Source organism: Mesoplodon bidens (genome assembly GCF_964165515.1).
Source record: "Mesoplodon bidens genome assembly, chromosome: 10".
In the NCBI taxonomy this organism is placed as follows: domain Eukaryota; kingdom Metazoa; phylum Chordata; class Mammalia; order Artiodactyla; family Ziphiidae; genus Mesoplodon; species Mesoplodon bidens.
The window spans coordinates 36,393,281-36,408,933 of NC_138172.1; the positions used below are offsets into that span (position 1 = coordinate 36,393,281).

At 51.6% G+C, this 15,653-nt stretch overlaps 1 protein-coding gene across 2 annotated transcripts in view; it reads right to left on the minus strand.

The window, feature by feature from the left end:
- Positions 1 to 13,021, minus strand: part of ITIH1 (inter-alpha-trypsin inhibitor heavy chain 1) — a 19,258-nt gene extending 6,237 nt beyond the window's left edge. Inside the window, exons 1-14 of one of the 2 annotated variants that reach the window (XM_081246339.1) lie at positions 12,607 to 13,021; positions 7,832 to 8,000; positions 7,574 to 7,594; positions 7,163 to 7,329; positions 6,652 to 6,756; positions 6,166 to 6,328; positions 5,491 to 5,604; positions 4,165 to 4,290; positions 3,964 to 4,080; positions 3,091 to 3,259; positions 2,877 to 3,002; positions 1,750 to 1,931; positions 1,306 to 1,491; positions 125 to 264 (exon numbers count right to left, since the gene is read on the minus strand). In XM_081246339.1, coding sequence (XP_081102465.1) covers positions 125 to 264; positions 1,306 to 1,491; positions 1,750 to 1,931; positions 2,877 to 3,002; positions 3,091 to 3,259; positions 3,964 to 4,080; positions 4,165 to 4,290; positions 5,491 to 5,604; positions 6,166 to 6,328; positions 6,652 to 6,756; positions 7,163 to 7,329; positions 7,574 to 7,594; positions 7,832 to 7,933 — 1,718 coding nt within the window. In that variant the 5' untranslated portion in view covers positions 7,934 to 8,000; positions 12,607 to 13,021. Of the gene's footprint in view, positions 1 to 124; positions 265 to 1,305; positions 1,492 to 1,749; positions 1,932 to 2,876; positions 3,003 to 3,090; positions 3,260 to 3,963; positions 4,081 to 4,164; positions 4,291 to 5,490; positions 5,605 to 6,165; positions 6,329 to 6,651; positions 6,757 to 7,162; positions 7,330 to 7,573; positions 7,595 to 7,831; positions 8,205 to 12,606 lie in introns of those variants that run through there. The other variant, XM_081246338.1, reaches the window with a different exon arrangement.
- Between the last annotated feature and the right edge of the window lie 2,632 nt (positions 13,022 to 15,653).

Here is a 15,653-nt window from a genome sequence, read left to right on the forward strand (position 1 = left end):
TGCTTGCAACCTCCAAGGCCTAGAACCGCCCCCTCTGTAGTCCAAAGGCCCAGGGCGGGGGATGGGGGTGGTGCTCTGGGGTGGTCATGCCCCTCCACCCCCCAGGCAGCCGCAGGGCTGGTACCGCTTGGCCAGCAGCTCCTGGATGGTGAGGTAGGCCCACAGGCGTTCGAGGTGGTTCTCCAGCATGTGGCCCCGCTCTCGGAGCAGTTTCTTCATCTCTTCCTCGTCCACCAGGCAGGTCGTCTTGAATTCTTGGCCCTCCTGAGGGAGGCGAGGGAGAGAGAGGTTGTGTGCCATGAGGGGTTCTGGGGGAGCCCGATGTTGTCTGGTCTCTGCAGCTCCATTCTGAGCATCCTACCCCCTGCCTTTCCTGTGCCTGCCCTCCTCGTCCTCTTCCATCTGTTCCTTCCACAAAAGTTGTGAAGCACCCTCTGTGAGCCAAGTTGGGCCAGGCCCTGGGGATGCCAGGGATGGAGGATCAGGCCCTGCCCTCATGGAGTTACTCTCTCTGGGGGATGCCAGCAGGCACCCAGCCGATCCACCATGTAGCTGTTTCCACCACGCCCCACTCCTCCGGATGCCCACCATGGCCCCGTGCACCATTCAGCTTGCCACAGCTCACAAATGCACCTTCTCTCCCCAGCTACAGTAATGGAGGCACCTCTTCCCAAGGGCATCCCATGTACCAGGCACTGCATAAGCCTATTATGTGGATTATTTCCTTTACTCCACACAACTCTCTAGTACATTGTTACCCCCACGGTACATAAAGGCCTAGAAAACTGGACCCATTTGATCAACGTCACCCAACTGCAGCCAGGGTCTAGCTCAGCTTTCCTCACTCAAAGCCCGAGTCCTGAACCCTCAACTACACTGCACGGCTAGAGTCCAGGTCTCCGTGACACCCCCCCACACACACACACCACAGTGTGCACACACACACATAGGCACTGCATCGTGGTGCAAAGCTGCATGTGCAGTAGGTGCTCAGGAAATAGTTGTCACTTGAGAAGAAAGAGGCTGGCCTCTCACACTCTCACGCTTTGGGAGGAATGATGTGAGGAATAACAGGTGGACCAGTTGGATACAAGGGACTACAGCTAATCAAGGCCATGTTGGCCCCACTCTAGCCTGCCCTCAGGATACCTTCATTGGAAGAATGCTCAGCCCTGGGGTGTGTGTGGCTTGCTGGGGTGAGGCACTGCTCTGGGGAAAGAGAGGCTGCTGGGGGCACAGGGGTGGGGAGCGGTGTAGGTTTGGAGTCTCTGGGTGCCTCTCCACCCTCCGCAGCCCTCTGTTTACCCCATAGGCTTGCACATCCGCCTTGAAGCTGCTCAGTTTGTGGTCAGCGATGCGCCCGGCCACTATGATCTCCGAGCCTTCGTAGTACTGTTTATGGTGGTGCTGGGTCAGGGCCGAGACGGCATCCCAGGGGTACTGCAACTCCACATCCCTCAGCAGAGGGTTGGCTACCTGCTCGTAGAAGCCCTGTGGAGATGGGGGGTGCAGCCTCAGAGCTGGTGGGTCGTCCTAGGCATCCAACAGGAAACCCACTCACAAAGTGGGGTGTCGGGATCCCTACGTTATAGAAGGAATTGGAGGCTCAGGGCTTAAGTAACTGGTTTGAGGTCACACAGCTAATTCGAACCCCACACCAGAGCTTTATCTGCTCTGGGCTGATGGGTCCGTGGCTGCCAAGGCCATGCTCCCCATGGCATGACTTTGGGAGCAGGGGGAGGAGGAGACCTGCAGCTGTTGGGTGGCATCGTGGTCCTCGTAGATTCTCTGGACACGTCCGTTGTTCTGCAGGGACATGACCTCCAGGAATTTCAAGTCCACGTCATGGCCAAAGCCCAAGTTGTAGAGTGGGAACTTGCCCCTGATGGCATCTCGGACGTTCTTGAGGATTTGGGTATGATCCGTCACCCCTGCAGCCACACAGCCAGGTAGGGACGGGATGCTGGCTCACAGGTGTGTGGGGCACGAGGGGACTTTGGGGCACCCTCCCTGGGGGCCAAGACTCCCATCCCAGACCATCTCCAGTCCCCACTGGCGTCTTGAGGCAATGCCTCTTGCTGGCTCACCTGGGTGACTGCAACAGCTACTCACAGAGCTCCTCGAAGACTTTGCCCCTCTGCATGGATCCATCATGAGCAGATCTGATTCTGCTCTAAGCTCATGGCTCCTCGCATGGCCTGTGAGTCCTGCTGACCTTTCCACCCTGTTTCACCTACTCTGCATATGCCTACACTTCCCAGGCAGGCCCTGCCAGTGCACAAACCTTGTTTTGCTCAAGCTGCCCCTTCTGCCAGGGATCCCTTCCTGCTTCTCCTCCCCTCCTTCCAGATTGAGCTCAGGGGTCACTTCCTCCAAGTGGCCTTCTGAGACCCTGCCTGGACCAGGTGCCCCTTGTCTGTGTTCCTTCGGCCTTCTGGCACCCTGTTCCTTCAGGGCCCTTGACAGAGCATCTGCTCCTGGGTCTGCCTCCCCCAGTGGACCCTGGGCTCCATAAGGGCAAAGACATGTCTTGTTCTCTTAGTGTCTCTCCTTGGTCCCTAGTCCTGTGCTTGGCGCTCAGTCAGTGCTGAATCCATAGTTCATTAAACTCAGCCTAGGGTCCTGCCCATCCTCCTGGGCCCTGTGCAACCCTGTGTCATGCAGAAACTTCCCCAGCTTCCCAACTCAGGACAGAACACCTTGGAGCTCCTGCAGACTTTGTGGTCTGAACTCTGCTTTTAAACCAGTGCTTGGCTTTGCCCTTAGCCTTTCTGCCCCCTGACAGCATCCCCATTGGTTGTATTTCCAAGTTCAGCTTGAATGCCTTTGGTAATGAAGAGATCACCACCTCCCAAGGTAGCCCTCGGGGCGTTTACCCTCTGTGGGCTCGCCATCTGTCAGCATGATGAGAATAGAGGCATGGTTGCTGAGTTCTGGGAGGCTTCCCTGAGCTTTGTTCAAAATCTCAATTCCCTGGAGCAAACCTCCATTCAGGTTTGTAGCTGGAAAAAAGAGAAGGCAGATCAGTGTATGCCCTGAATCTGAGGGGACAGAGGTGACATCAAGGTGGCCCCAGACCCCTGCCCTTACACCCGGCCAGAGAGAAGTGCTGCACAAAGTTCCGAGCTGCGTCCAGATTGGTGGAAGATGCCTGCACCAGCGAGCCCCTCCAGGACTGCACTGCAGACCCAAAGAGGACCAGGTCGAAGTAGTCCCCTGGCCGCAAGTCCCCCAGGATTTTAAGGAGCGCCTCCTTGGTCTGTAAGGACAGGACAGTCAGTGGAGGGGCACGGCCCCAGGATAGTGCCTTCTGTCATCTCCAGATACCCATTTCAGAGATCCCCAGGGTAGAGGTACATGGTGGACAAGCAGAAGGGGATGGACAGGACAGCCAGATGGTGCCAGGAGAGGAGCATCCTACTGAGCTCTGGGATGTCTTGAGGGGGATGGGGAAGGCCAAGGGACCCAGTATGGGGAGGGGAAATGACCAGGAGTTCAAGGGGGTCAGGATTAAGACAGAGGACCCCGGGGGCTGAGTTTGTAAAACTCTGATTGTCCAGCCATGCTTCCACTGCGCTATGGACAGGACACCCGGAGCACTGTGGGAGTGGGCTGTGCCCTGCTGCAAGCCATCTCCCGGGACCACTGTAATCATCCCTGTATGCCTAGGGTACAGGTCTCATCTTCCAAGCATCCCCCATTGGTAAACCCCACAACCGTATGGGCACTGCATTTTACTCCCATTTTTGCCATTGAGGAGACGTGAATGCACTTGCCCACGGTTGCCCAGTGAGAAAGTGGCTGATTCCAGAGCCCCTGACCACTGGAATATCCTGTTAAATTACCCTGCCTCTGACCAGGAGCAGAAGTCCCAAACCCAGACTCTGGAGGCAAAACCAGGGTGGGATGGGTGATGGGGCTAAAGAAGTTCCTGCTGGCCAACTGTTTAGAGCCACAGTTTACCTGCTTCACTTTCTGGCCTGCCATGGAGGAGCTGATGTCAATCACAAAAACCACATTCTTGTTCAGTTTTGTCAGGTTTGGGGGAGCAAAGAAGTGGGCAAAATGGTTATCGGCGACCTGAAACACGAAGGGACAAGTGAGGCCTCTCTCTCAAGCACCATGCCCACCCTCTGAGTCTTGGGCAAGAAGCTTCCAGCTCACCAGGAGGTCACAGGCCTTGTCCCGATTGACATCGTAGGTCACCTTGAAGTCCCCATTCAGCAAGGTCGTAGAGCATGTGGGGCAGGATTGCTGCTGGCCCACCGTGGGACGGAAAAGCACGTGACCCTGGAACCATTGAAGGTGTGAGGCATTACTGGTTTGCAACGACAACGTAAGGTGTGTGTGTGTGTGTGTGTGAGTGTGTGTGTGGTGCACAGGCATAGGAATGAGTCTAGTGGGCCCCTCGCCCTGCTGCTGAGACTACACACTTGTGGGTGGTAGGAGAGAAGACCTGTTTCTTTGCTCACATGCTTCTGAATCATTGGGATTTTCTATAAGTATCATCACTTTGGATACACAATAAAAACAAAATAATAGCAGCATGAGAAGCATCGGTCAGCTCTCACTGTCTAGTGAAAAAAGCAACACTGTGCTGGAAAATGAAACCTGCCTGGAGAGACAAAGAGAAGGAAGAGCCCAGAGTGGGAGCTGTGGTCTGTTTGGACTTGGTGCTGGTGTTCAGGGAAATTGGGGGTGGTTTGTACTCGATACATTTCTACACTTTTGTACTTTACACATTTTCTTTAAAGATGCTTTTCTTTTTACTTTTTCTTTGTTTGTTATAAAAGTAAAATATGCTCATTAAAAAATTTTTTGAAAATTATTAGGAAGACAAAGACCATCCCCTTGGTCCCCTACTGAAAGCAAGCATGTTTGCTAACACTCTGGGGTATCATATTTTGTTTCAAAGGAACCCCTTCAAAACTGTAGGAAACATTTCTTTTAAGTGAATTGTTATGGAGTCACTACCAAAGGTGGGTGGGGAATAAACAGTTTGCTCCTGGCTCCAGTTGAGGGCAAGTTAGGAAGCAGGGCACTAGCTGGGTATCAGCCACTCATATGCCACACTCCTCAGGACCTGGGGTAGGGGCAAGCAGGGAGCTTCTGGGATTCCCACAGATGGGTGGGAAGTGACAAGTGGCAAGTGGCTGGGTAGGCCAAAGGCCTTTCCAAATTTCATCATGTTTCCAAGAACACTGGGGCTTGGAATCCTGAGGTTTGCACATGTGCCCTATATTTCCGTGAATGCTTTCCTGTTGGGATGAGACAGACAAAGAGGAAACTGAGGCTTAAGCAAGCCAGCAACTCACCCCAGACCAGGCAGCTGTTGTACGTGCCCTCCCCAGCCTCAGCACACAGGCTTTTGCCAAGCGGCTCTGAGAATCAGGAGTGCAAAGTTCCCCTCTCTCTCTCCCTTAGGGTGGCCTGCAGCCCTTGTCTGCAGCCATGCTGAGAAGTCTCTGAGGGCTCAGCCATCCCACGCACCTCTTTCCCTGAGAAGGACTTCTTGATGAGTTGGGCGGCCAGTTCCTTGGGGAGGAAGGAGGCCTGGGCATCCAGCTTGCTGATCCCCCGGGGCTCAAAGATGTCCACGTCGATCTGTGGCATTGAAGCAGTTCCTGTACCAAGGCTCCCATTTGGGAGCCATCATCAAGTCTCAGCCAAGAGCCAACGTATATCCTGACCACCTACTGTGTGCAGCACCCACCCAGCTCTCAGCACAGGGCCTGGCACGTTGTAGGCACTCCAGAAATATTGGGCAAATGAAAGTGTGCATGCCTGAGCCCCTCAACTCGGCCACCACTGAGGTGCCAGTAACAATTACAGCCCCTCAGGCTGCCCAGGACTTCCTGGTTTACAAACTCCCTGGACATTCAATATCTCTCATGATCCTTTCAGCAGTTCTGGGACACGCAAAACCCCCATTTGACAGATGAGCAAGCCAAGGCTCAGAAGAAGGAGGAGGTTGGAGGGTTCAGGGAGCTCCCTGCCCACGAACAGCCATCAGAGCCCACCCTGAAAAGTCAGTCCCCTCCCTGTGTGCTCAGGCCCAGGGCTGCACACGGTGGGTGCCGAACCAATGCTCAGAGCCGCACAGAGGGAGAGGCAGGAGCCCAGCCCCTGAGACCTTGCCCCTGCCTGTGGTCACCAGCGATCTACCTCAAAATGCTGCACCAGCTGCTTGGGCTTGACCTTGATGACAATGTCATACTGCATAAGCTTTCGCCTCAGCACCTCCTCGTAGGTCAGCCGGAACGTGGCCTTGCTCCGGGGTCCGATGGTGACCTGGATGGCAAACTGCTCCATCGTTCTCCCTGAGGCCCTGGATGTACCAACAGTGGCAACAACAAACAGACAACTGGTAAGCGATGTGGAGGTCCTTGTCACCTAAAGCATGGCCCTCAGAGTCAGTTTCTCTTATTTTCGTGCTGCTCCCAGCTTTCCTTGACCCTCACTCTTGCCTTAGCTGGCTGGCCAGGGTCAGAGCCCCACTTCTCCAGAGGCCTCGTCCAGTGTATCTGTGCCAGCAGTGGATTTGGGCAGTTTGCTCCCTTCCCATCAGCCTGGGCTGCCCTCCACCCAAGGCATCCATCCTGGCAGGGGAGGGCAGCACCAGGGATTGGGCCAGCCGGGCCCAGAACTCACCTGACAAGGCCGGCGTTCTCCCCTGAGATGGCTGCTTTCCGGTACTGCTTCCATGCAGTCACTTTGTCCTTTATGTTCCCGAGGAATGCATTTTCACCTGCTGTGCTACAGGGAGGAAGACGCCCTCAGGGAGGTGCCCCTCCCCAACCACACAGGGCCTTCATATTGAGGGTGCTCCCAGCCCAGGCACTATGGCGGCCCTGTCCAGGTGAGCACTTGTGAGAGGGCATCTCCTGCTGGCCTCCCGCTGCCACCAGAGCTGCTCAGGGAGGTGGGCAGCCACGGCCACAGAGTCCAGCAAGAAACCGTGGGTGCCAGCCTGTGCTCCTTGGGCCCTAGGCTGAAAACACACTGTCAGGGGCTCTAGTTTTCTCTCTAAGATGGGAGCCCAGAGCAGACCTAAAGGGCTTTTCAGTCCTTCAGAGCTGGGGGACGAGGGGATGGGCTGCACTGTTGGGCCACTCAGAGCCATGGTTTCAGGCTGGGCCTGGTGAACCAGGCGGGCACGCACATGGCAAAGTCGCTGATGAAGGCCGTCCTGGGGATTTCCACATCGAAGGCCACTTCCTTGGCTTCGTTGGCGTTGTTGACCACTTGGCTGGTGACGACACAGTGGGCAAAGCGAGAGGTGACTTTGCAGTTGACTTTCAAACTCCGGATGACCACGCCATCAACAGCCTAAAGTGGGACGTGCGGGAGGTGGCTGGGATGGGGGCTCAGCCACGGGAGACCTCGGCACCCAGCTGTGACACAGGTGCTGTTCTCTATGCCTGAGTCCATGCCGTGGGGCATGAGGGGTGTGGGCGAGCCCCCATTTGGAGGAGACGGGAGTCCCTCTGCCCAGGGGTGCACCTCGAAGCCCAGGGGAAACAGACTGTAATAAAGGCCCACCACAGACCCCTGTGCTGAGATCCTCACTCACTGTGTCCAAAGCTGGTCGCTTCTGTAAAACAAAACCAGGACAAGTGTGAGTGTGAGCACTCAGGGGACCAGGGCCTATCTGTTAAGGGACGGGAGTGGGACACAGCCTGTGTCCTCGACGCCTTGGCCTCACTTCCCCCATGCTGCTGGGAGGTCCTCTCCATTCAGAGGAGGTCGAGGTGGGTGGGGAGAGCCCTGGTCTCTGGAGCCCCTTCCAGGCTCAGCTGCCTGTTTCTGGCCCAGGGGTTTACCCACATACCTTGCCGCCTTTGGGACTGCGTGTGGGTGAACCCTGAACGGGCATGGCCTGCAGGGTGAGCAGGGACACCAGGCAAACGCAGAGCAGCCCCCGAAGCCCCATCGTGCCGTGCACGGTCTCAAGGCTCCTGCTGCCTGTCACTTCACTCAGACCATTAATCAATAAAGTGCTGGGTAAACATGGATTAAACATTAGACAAGGTGAAAGCAAATATTACAATTTGGGGGATGAAAAAGACAGTGAAAGCTTTCTCCTTAGTGGGATTCCCAGCTGTGCAGACTCCTGACCAGACTCAGACTGTGCTCCTTGGTTAGAGCTACACTCAGCCAGCGTGAATTCTGAAGACCCAGACAGCTCATTTAATCCTGGCTCCGTGGCACAGGGCCAGCACCAGTGATACTGGGGCAGGCGTCAAGAAGCCACAGTTAAAAATGGATTTCTCAACTTCGTTAGGTGTTCCTTTCAAAATTCTTTAAGCATCAACAAACATTTCAGGCAGTCACGCTTTGGCCAGGGAGGCAGATGCGGTGGCTTACAAAGCATCTGCCCAGGTCCTTGTTTCTGGTGGCACCAACTCTAGCAGTTCTGCCAGAGGCGGTCTGGACAGTTCTGGGGATGCGTTATGGGTGACACACCCTTTAGGCCAGTCAGCTTTGTAAAGAAGAGCAGAAGTAAGCCTCATCATTCCAGGATATAGTGGAGACAAAAGATGAATGCCATGCTTTCATGATGAAGGACAGACTACAAGCCATGCGTCGCTCTCAGCCCTTTATGATCTAATTTTATCCTCAGGGTGTCCCTGGGACGTTGGTCCCACAGCAAATGAAAGAGCAGGTATTCAAACCCAAATCTTTCAGACTCCAAAGCCCAAGCCTATCATGTAATGACAGAAATGTCCTCTGCATTATTAGGAAGAAAGAAGCAGCAGTCAAAGATCCCAGAGACCCATCTTGTAGCTGCAGTTTCTCAAGTTTTATGCACAAACCCTGTCTGTCCCCCACAAGCCACACACACTGGGCAGACATGGCCCCTGGTCAACCTACTGCATGGCCCTGGTTGGGATGTACTGGCTGCTGTGACCCTGATATGGTGAGGGGGCCCAGAGGCTTCTTTGATCTCTGTTTGCTTGTCCTGGACTTTGTCTCACAGAGCAGCTTCTGGGAAAGGGCTTATTGTCCCCAGGCCAGAATACCCTTCTTGCCTGTCTTCTGGCCTTTGCGGGAGATGAGATGGATCAACAAGAAACTGTACATTAGGGGTTCTGTTGATTTTCTGCACCAGTATCGACCAAACCCTGTGTTGGGTTGGGTACAGTGCCAGGCACTAGGACACCACAGTGATGAAGCTCAAGTGCCTCCCTGTGTTCAGTGAGCCGATGCTTTGGGAAAAGGAGTCAGACAAGTCAAAGGAAGCCCAGTGAATCCCAAGAGTGGCCAGAAGCTAAAGAGGAGCCTGAGGAAGCTGTAGAAATCTGGAAGGGGCCGAGCTCATCCCCTGCAGGGCCTTGGAGAAGCCTCCCAGAGGAGGTGCCTAGCAAATAGAGCAGCACTTGGGAAGGATGGGTGGGAAGGGGAGAAAGAGAAAAGCAGATGGGTAAGTGTGCAGCATGATTGGGGAAGGTGCAGGTGTCTGTGACGGGAGCAGCACCTGATGAAGAGAGTGGGGAAGGAGGCTGGGAAATGGCTTGGGACCAGCTGGCACAGGAGTCCCGTCTTTTGAGTAGGAAACACTAACAATATTTTGAGCAGGTGCGTGGCAAGATCAAGACTGGGCTGTTGGGAGATGGCTAGTTCCAAGCCTGTGCCGTAGAGGTGATAGAAATGCACTTGTATTGCATGGCCAGGAGAAAGGGCATGGGCAGTGCTAACAGTGACTAGCACCTGGCTCACTTCTCAGCATCTTTTGTGCCTTAATTTGCTTACTGCTTACAGCTACCCCCAGGAAATGGTTACTGTTATTGTTCCCACGTGACACATGAAGAAGATTGGTTGACTCACCCTGTGGATGTGTGTGTGTGTGTGTGTGTGTGTGGAGGAGGAGGGGGATGGGTGGACAGGAAGCAGCTGAAGTTGCTAAAGATTGAGCCTGGGGGTTTGAGAGGGTGGCCGTGCTGCTGGTGCCTGTGGGACAGCACATAGGCCCAGACCTGCTCAGACCCCTCGGTCTGATATATCCAAACTGAACTCATGAACTTTCTTGCCCCCCACCACCAAGCCTGGTCTTCTTCCTCTTGTTGTCCATCCCAGTGAAGGCCACCACCATCCATCCATGCATCCAAGCCAGAAAGCTGGGTGGCATCCTGAATGGCTCCCTCCCCTAAACTCTCAACCTCCTCCCCACCCCATCTCCAACCCTCTAAATATCTTTTTGGTCCATTCACTTTCCTCCAAATCCCAGTCACCACCGAGTCTACCAGCCTCATCTCTCACCTAGATGGCTGCTCCCCCTACTTCTACTCTGCTCCCACAATCTACCCTCTGGCAGCAGCCAGAGTCATTATTTTAAAAGGCTGATCCACTCTAGGCCTTTCCCTGTCTAACATACTTCCAGGTCTTGAGTGGTCTGACCCCTGCTGACCTCCATCTCACCCAGCCCATGGCCCTTTCGGTCTCACAGCTTCAACTATAGATACTGTTTCCTGATCCATGCCACAACCAATCCACTTTTTGCTAGTATAACTTCCTTGTTCTGCTCCCTTCAGCCTATAAAAATCTTTCATTTTGTACAGCTCCTTGGACTCCTTTCTGTCAGCTAGATGGGATATGTTGCCCAATTGGTGAATCATTGAATGAAGCCAGTAAGATATTTAAAATTTACTCAGTTGAAATTTGTTTTTTAACAGATTTGGTGGCAGTGGTGGGATCCAGAGGAAACTTCTGAGGGCTTTGAGGACAAGAAACACAAGCACTGGTACCCTCAAATCCTTTGAGTTCTCTTTCTCGCCACTTCCAAAGGCCACGGGTAAGTTCCTCCTGGTTCTGAGCTCCATTCTCTTTAGGTCAAACTTCTGATTTAATTGGCTTTCCACTCCGGGGCAGGTCAGCTTGAGCTAGCAGATGGTTCCACCCAGAACCCAAGCCTCTAGCCCTTGGTTTCATCCACTGTTCTTTATTTGATTGGAATCCCAGTCCATAGTCCCCTTTGTTGGGGGTCTTCTGGTTCAGTCCTTTCCCTAGTCCCCAGTTCCACATTGGGAATTGCTGGTGGTGCACACAAGGCCTTCTCTTGGCCAGGTTACTGTTAGTTTCTGTTAATGTGCACATGAGGTCAAGGCTGTTGCTAATAGGAATCTTGGAAGCCAAAAGCCACAAAACTGGTGGGCACAGGTGGAGCACTTAAAAGCTGTCCGAGCACTCACCACCTAACTCTAAGACCCTAGTAATTATAATAAACTGGTCTCGGAAAGGGTTAGGTTGACACTAGGTCACCTGCCAACCGCAAGAAAATTTCTGTGCAACAAGATCCACTGTAAAACACCACACAAACTCCAACCTGGCAGCACATCCCTCTCAGGTATTAATTTGGCTCCAAGAGACCCAAGACAGCTAAAGAAATGGGACTGAGTTTCAAATAATTGAGTGCGTCGCCTTCTGGCACAACTGCTTATTTTATATCCAAGAACTGTGGTCCTGGAAGCTGTAAATATCTACAAAAATGGCAAGATCTTACAAAGACAATCTAGACTTACAATAGCTGTTATGAGAAAGGTTCCAGTTAGACAAGAGCATTTATTTAAGAAGTGCATTTGAAAGCAAGGGTTCCCAAATCAAACACACAGAATGGGACACCTATTTTAATTGGCATGCAGAAACCTCCAAAAGCCTTCAGAATTCCGTAATAGCTTCACTGAGCGATTCATTGCAAAAGGCTAATGAAAAATTAAAGACACACAGGCATCTAAAAGAAAAGACTATATGAGACTGATGCAACTCCTGTTGCTCCCCTCTATCCTCCTTTACTTGAGTGCTCATCCTAGTAATCCTCTGTCTGAATTGTCTTTCCACTCTGAAGAGACTACAAGACCATAAACAAAAGTCCACCAAGTTAGTGGCCTTACAGATGTCCCCATATCTACCCTCAAAGGAGGGCCGTGGTATGCGCCCCTCCCAGTGTTGACGGGTCTCCTGAGGGATTTTCTGGTAAACAGCTGTTTTATTTCCTTAAGCAGCCTAGGGAAATTAAAATTAAAATTAATGGATAACCTTGAGAAATTCTGGTAGATATTGGAGCCTGAATATGGGATCCTGGGAAAACTGATAAAGCCAGTGAAGAGTGAGAATTCTAACCAGCTTCAGCTCTCCTGAATCTCTGTCTGTAGTGCCCAGTCAAGAGGAGAACAAAACTTGATAGTGTACCTACCTTTACTGTTTGTCCTGGCTGAAAATTAACAAGATTTTTTTGAAAGGACTTTTTTCCCCCCCACCAAGGTAGCTCTTTGGCCAGAAATTGGCCAAATTGGAAGCTGATATTCAGAGCCTGGTAAGAATTTTTTTTAAGGCCTTCTCTAAGCTAAATGTACCCAGAGGGAAAGAAAAAAACAAACAAGCAAAAAAACCTTCTGAAGCCTTTGTGGAAGGAGTTACTAAAACATTTCAAAGACATATAGCTCTAAATCTAGAACATAGGACTCTTTTAGATTTCCATCTTAGTTGAAGATCTTCTTCCTGATACAAAGAAGCAAATTGAGAAAAATGTAGTTGGATGAGTGGATCAATCTATAATGTCAGTTAAGTTGCAACCTAATCCCCTGAGGAGTTAAAAGCAACTGTCCTTACCTTACAAATCTTTGCAAAACCAGAAATGCAGCTCCAGAAACAATTCAAAGTCCACCTGTCCTTTTTTTTTTTTTTTTTGCGGTACGCAGTCCTCTCACTGTTGTGGCGTCTCCCGTTGTGGAGCACAGGCTCCCAACGCTCAGGCCCAGCGGCTCACTGGCCCAGGCGCTCCGCGGCATGTGGGATCTTCTAGGACCGGGGCATGAACCCGCGTCCCCTGCATCGGCAGGCGGACTCCCAACCACTGCGCCACCAGGGAAGCCCCACCTGTCCTTTTTACCAACCCCCAAACCTCCCCTATTCATCTTAAAAGGCTTGTGAGTACTGTAAAAATTCTGGCCTTAGAAAACAAAAGTCCTTGGAGGAATTTGCATTTTTTCCCTGTGCCTTTGAGATGTAAATATTCTTACTTGGTCTTCTCCAGAATTCTTATCTAGGTCATCTCTTTGAAATGCAAACTTCAGAGAGACCATTCTTATCCGAAGGAAAACAAAAGGGGGAAAGGTTGTTTGGAACTTAGGCAAGTAAAAGTCTTAAGTGTCTTCTCCACAAATATTAGTAAAAGGTTTTAGCCATCTGAGCAGGTAATCTTAACTTATTCCATCTGCCAAAACCATTTCGATACAGCTTATTCTACAACTAGTGAATTTTGTAATTTTGTACCCAATTCATGGCTAAAATTTTAGAACAAAAGCTATGAGCTCTTGGGACTTCCCTGGTGGTGCAGTGGTTAAGAATCCGCCTGCCAATGCAGGGGACACGGGTTCGAGCCCTGCTCTGGGAAGATCCCACATGCCACGGAGCAACTACGCCTGTGTACCACAACTACTGAGCCTGTGCTCTAGAGCCTGCGAGCCACAACTACTGAGCTCACATGTCACAACTACTGAAGCCCGCGCGCCTAGAGCCCATGCTCCGCAACGAGAAAAGCCACCGCAGTGAGAAACCCACACACCACAACAAAGAGTAGCGCCCGCTCACTGAGAAAGCCCACACACAGCAACGAAGACCCAATGCAACCAAAGGAAAAAAAAAAATAGCTATGAGCTCTCTGTTTGCATCAGTCTGTATGTTTATATGTGTCTATGTACATATGTTGTAGATATGTGGTATTTTTCTACTTTAATAAGGTATTGCCAAAATTAGTTTGTAAAAACATTCTATTTAATTGGCTTAAAGAAAATTAAGCACATTGAAGAAAAATGCACAACCTGGACCTTCACTGCAGGCTTTCTCTAGTTGCGGCGAGCAGGGGCTACTCTTTGTTGTGGTGGGAGGGCTTCTCATTGCGGTGGCTTCTCTTGTTGAGGAGCACGGGCTCTAGGCACGCACGCTTCAGTAGTTGTGGCATGCAGGCTCAGTAGTGTGGCTTGCGGGCTTAAGTTGCTCTGTGGCATCTGGGATCTTCTCAGACTAGGGGTCGAACCCATGTCCCCATGTCCCGCATTGGCAGGCGGATTCTTAACCACTGCGCCAGCAGGGAAGTGCTTTGGTTTAAGATTTATTTGAGGAATCTTACTGAGGACCATAGCCTGGGAGACAGCCTCTCAGCTCTGAGGAACTGTTCTGAAGAGGTAAGGGAGGAGCCAGGATACATTGACATTTTCTGCTGGAAAAAAAGACATGTAGTCGAACTGATCTCTGGTGGCCTCGGCCAGCAGCAGCTTGAAGCAGGATCTTGGTTCCCCAGCCGGAGACTGAAGTCAGGCCACGGCAGTGAAAGAGCTGAATCCTAGCCACTAGACCATGAGGGCCAGTGGCCAGTGACAAGGCCCTGGCCCACTGACTTTGTAGAAATGAATTTCCACAAAGAGATGGAAAGTAGTGAAACAAGTAGTGTTTATTAGGAGGAAAAAGAGCACATGTGAATAGACACACATGGGCAGGCTCAGAGAGGGAGAGTCGTGCCCCCATGGTATGGGGCATTTCTTCCGGGTTTCCTCTGGTCAATCATCTTGCTTTGTCCTGCTCTGAGTCCATATTTGGTTTATCTCAGGATCCTCCCCTGTGTGCGTTCGCGTCTCTTAGCCAAGATGGAGTCTAGTGAAGAGGCCTATGGGTAGGTTGACATCGTAACAGGGAAGAGCAAATCCTGACTCCATGTTGCATCTGTTTCTTTTACTTTAACCTTTGCTTTTTGTTACTTTACTTCCTCACTTCTTCCCCTTCTCTGTTCTATAAAAGAACCTGGCATCCAGACCCGGATAAGACGGTTTTTTTTGGGTACACTTGTCTGCCATCTTCTCAGTCCTCCAGCTTTCCGAATAAAGTCACTATTCCTTGCCTCAACACCTCATCTCCCGATTTATTGGCCTGTTGTGCGGTGAGCAGAGCGAGCTTGGACTCAGTAACAACATCATCTACTATGGGGTGGTGCCCCCTCCCTTTTTTTTTTTTTTCCTTTGCAGTACGCAGGCCTCTCACTGTTGTGGCCTCTCCTGTTGTGGAGCACAGGCTCTGGATGCGCAGGCTCAGCGGCCATGGCCCACGGGCCCAGCTACTCCGCGGCACGTGGGATCCTCCCAGACCGGGGCACGAACCCGCATCCCCCGCATCGGCAGGCAGACTCTCAACCACTGCGCCACCAGGGAAGCCCAAGATATACAACTTTTATTACACCTGAGTACACTAGCTAAATAAGTTCATGTTGTTTCTGTTACCAAATTTGTTAGCAAGAAAAACAACTTGGTATGATGAAATTTTCATGTTAAGAACAAGTGAATTGGGACTTCCCTGGTGGTCCAGTGGTTAAGAATCTGTCTTGTAATGCAGGGGATGCTGGTTCGATCCCTGGTTGGAGAACTAAGATCCCACATGCCATGGGGCAACTAAGCCCGCATGCCGCAACTACAGAGCCTGTGTGCTCTGGAGCCTGCACGCCACAAGTAGAGAGAAGCCTGCACCCCACAATGAAAGATCCCGTTTGCCTCAACTAACATCCAACGCAGCCAAAAATAAATAAATAAATAAAAATTTTTTAAAAGAACAAGTGAATTAAATAGACATAAATGGAATAAGAGTCTTTAGGTAAACACTTCAGCAATTAT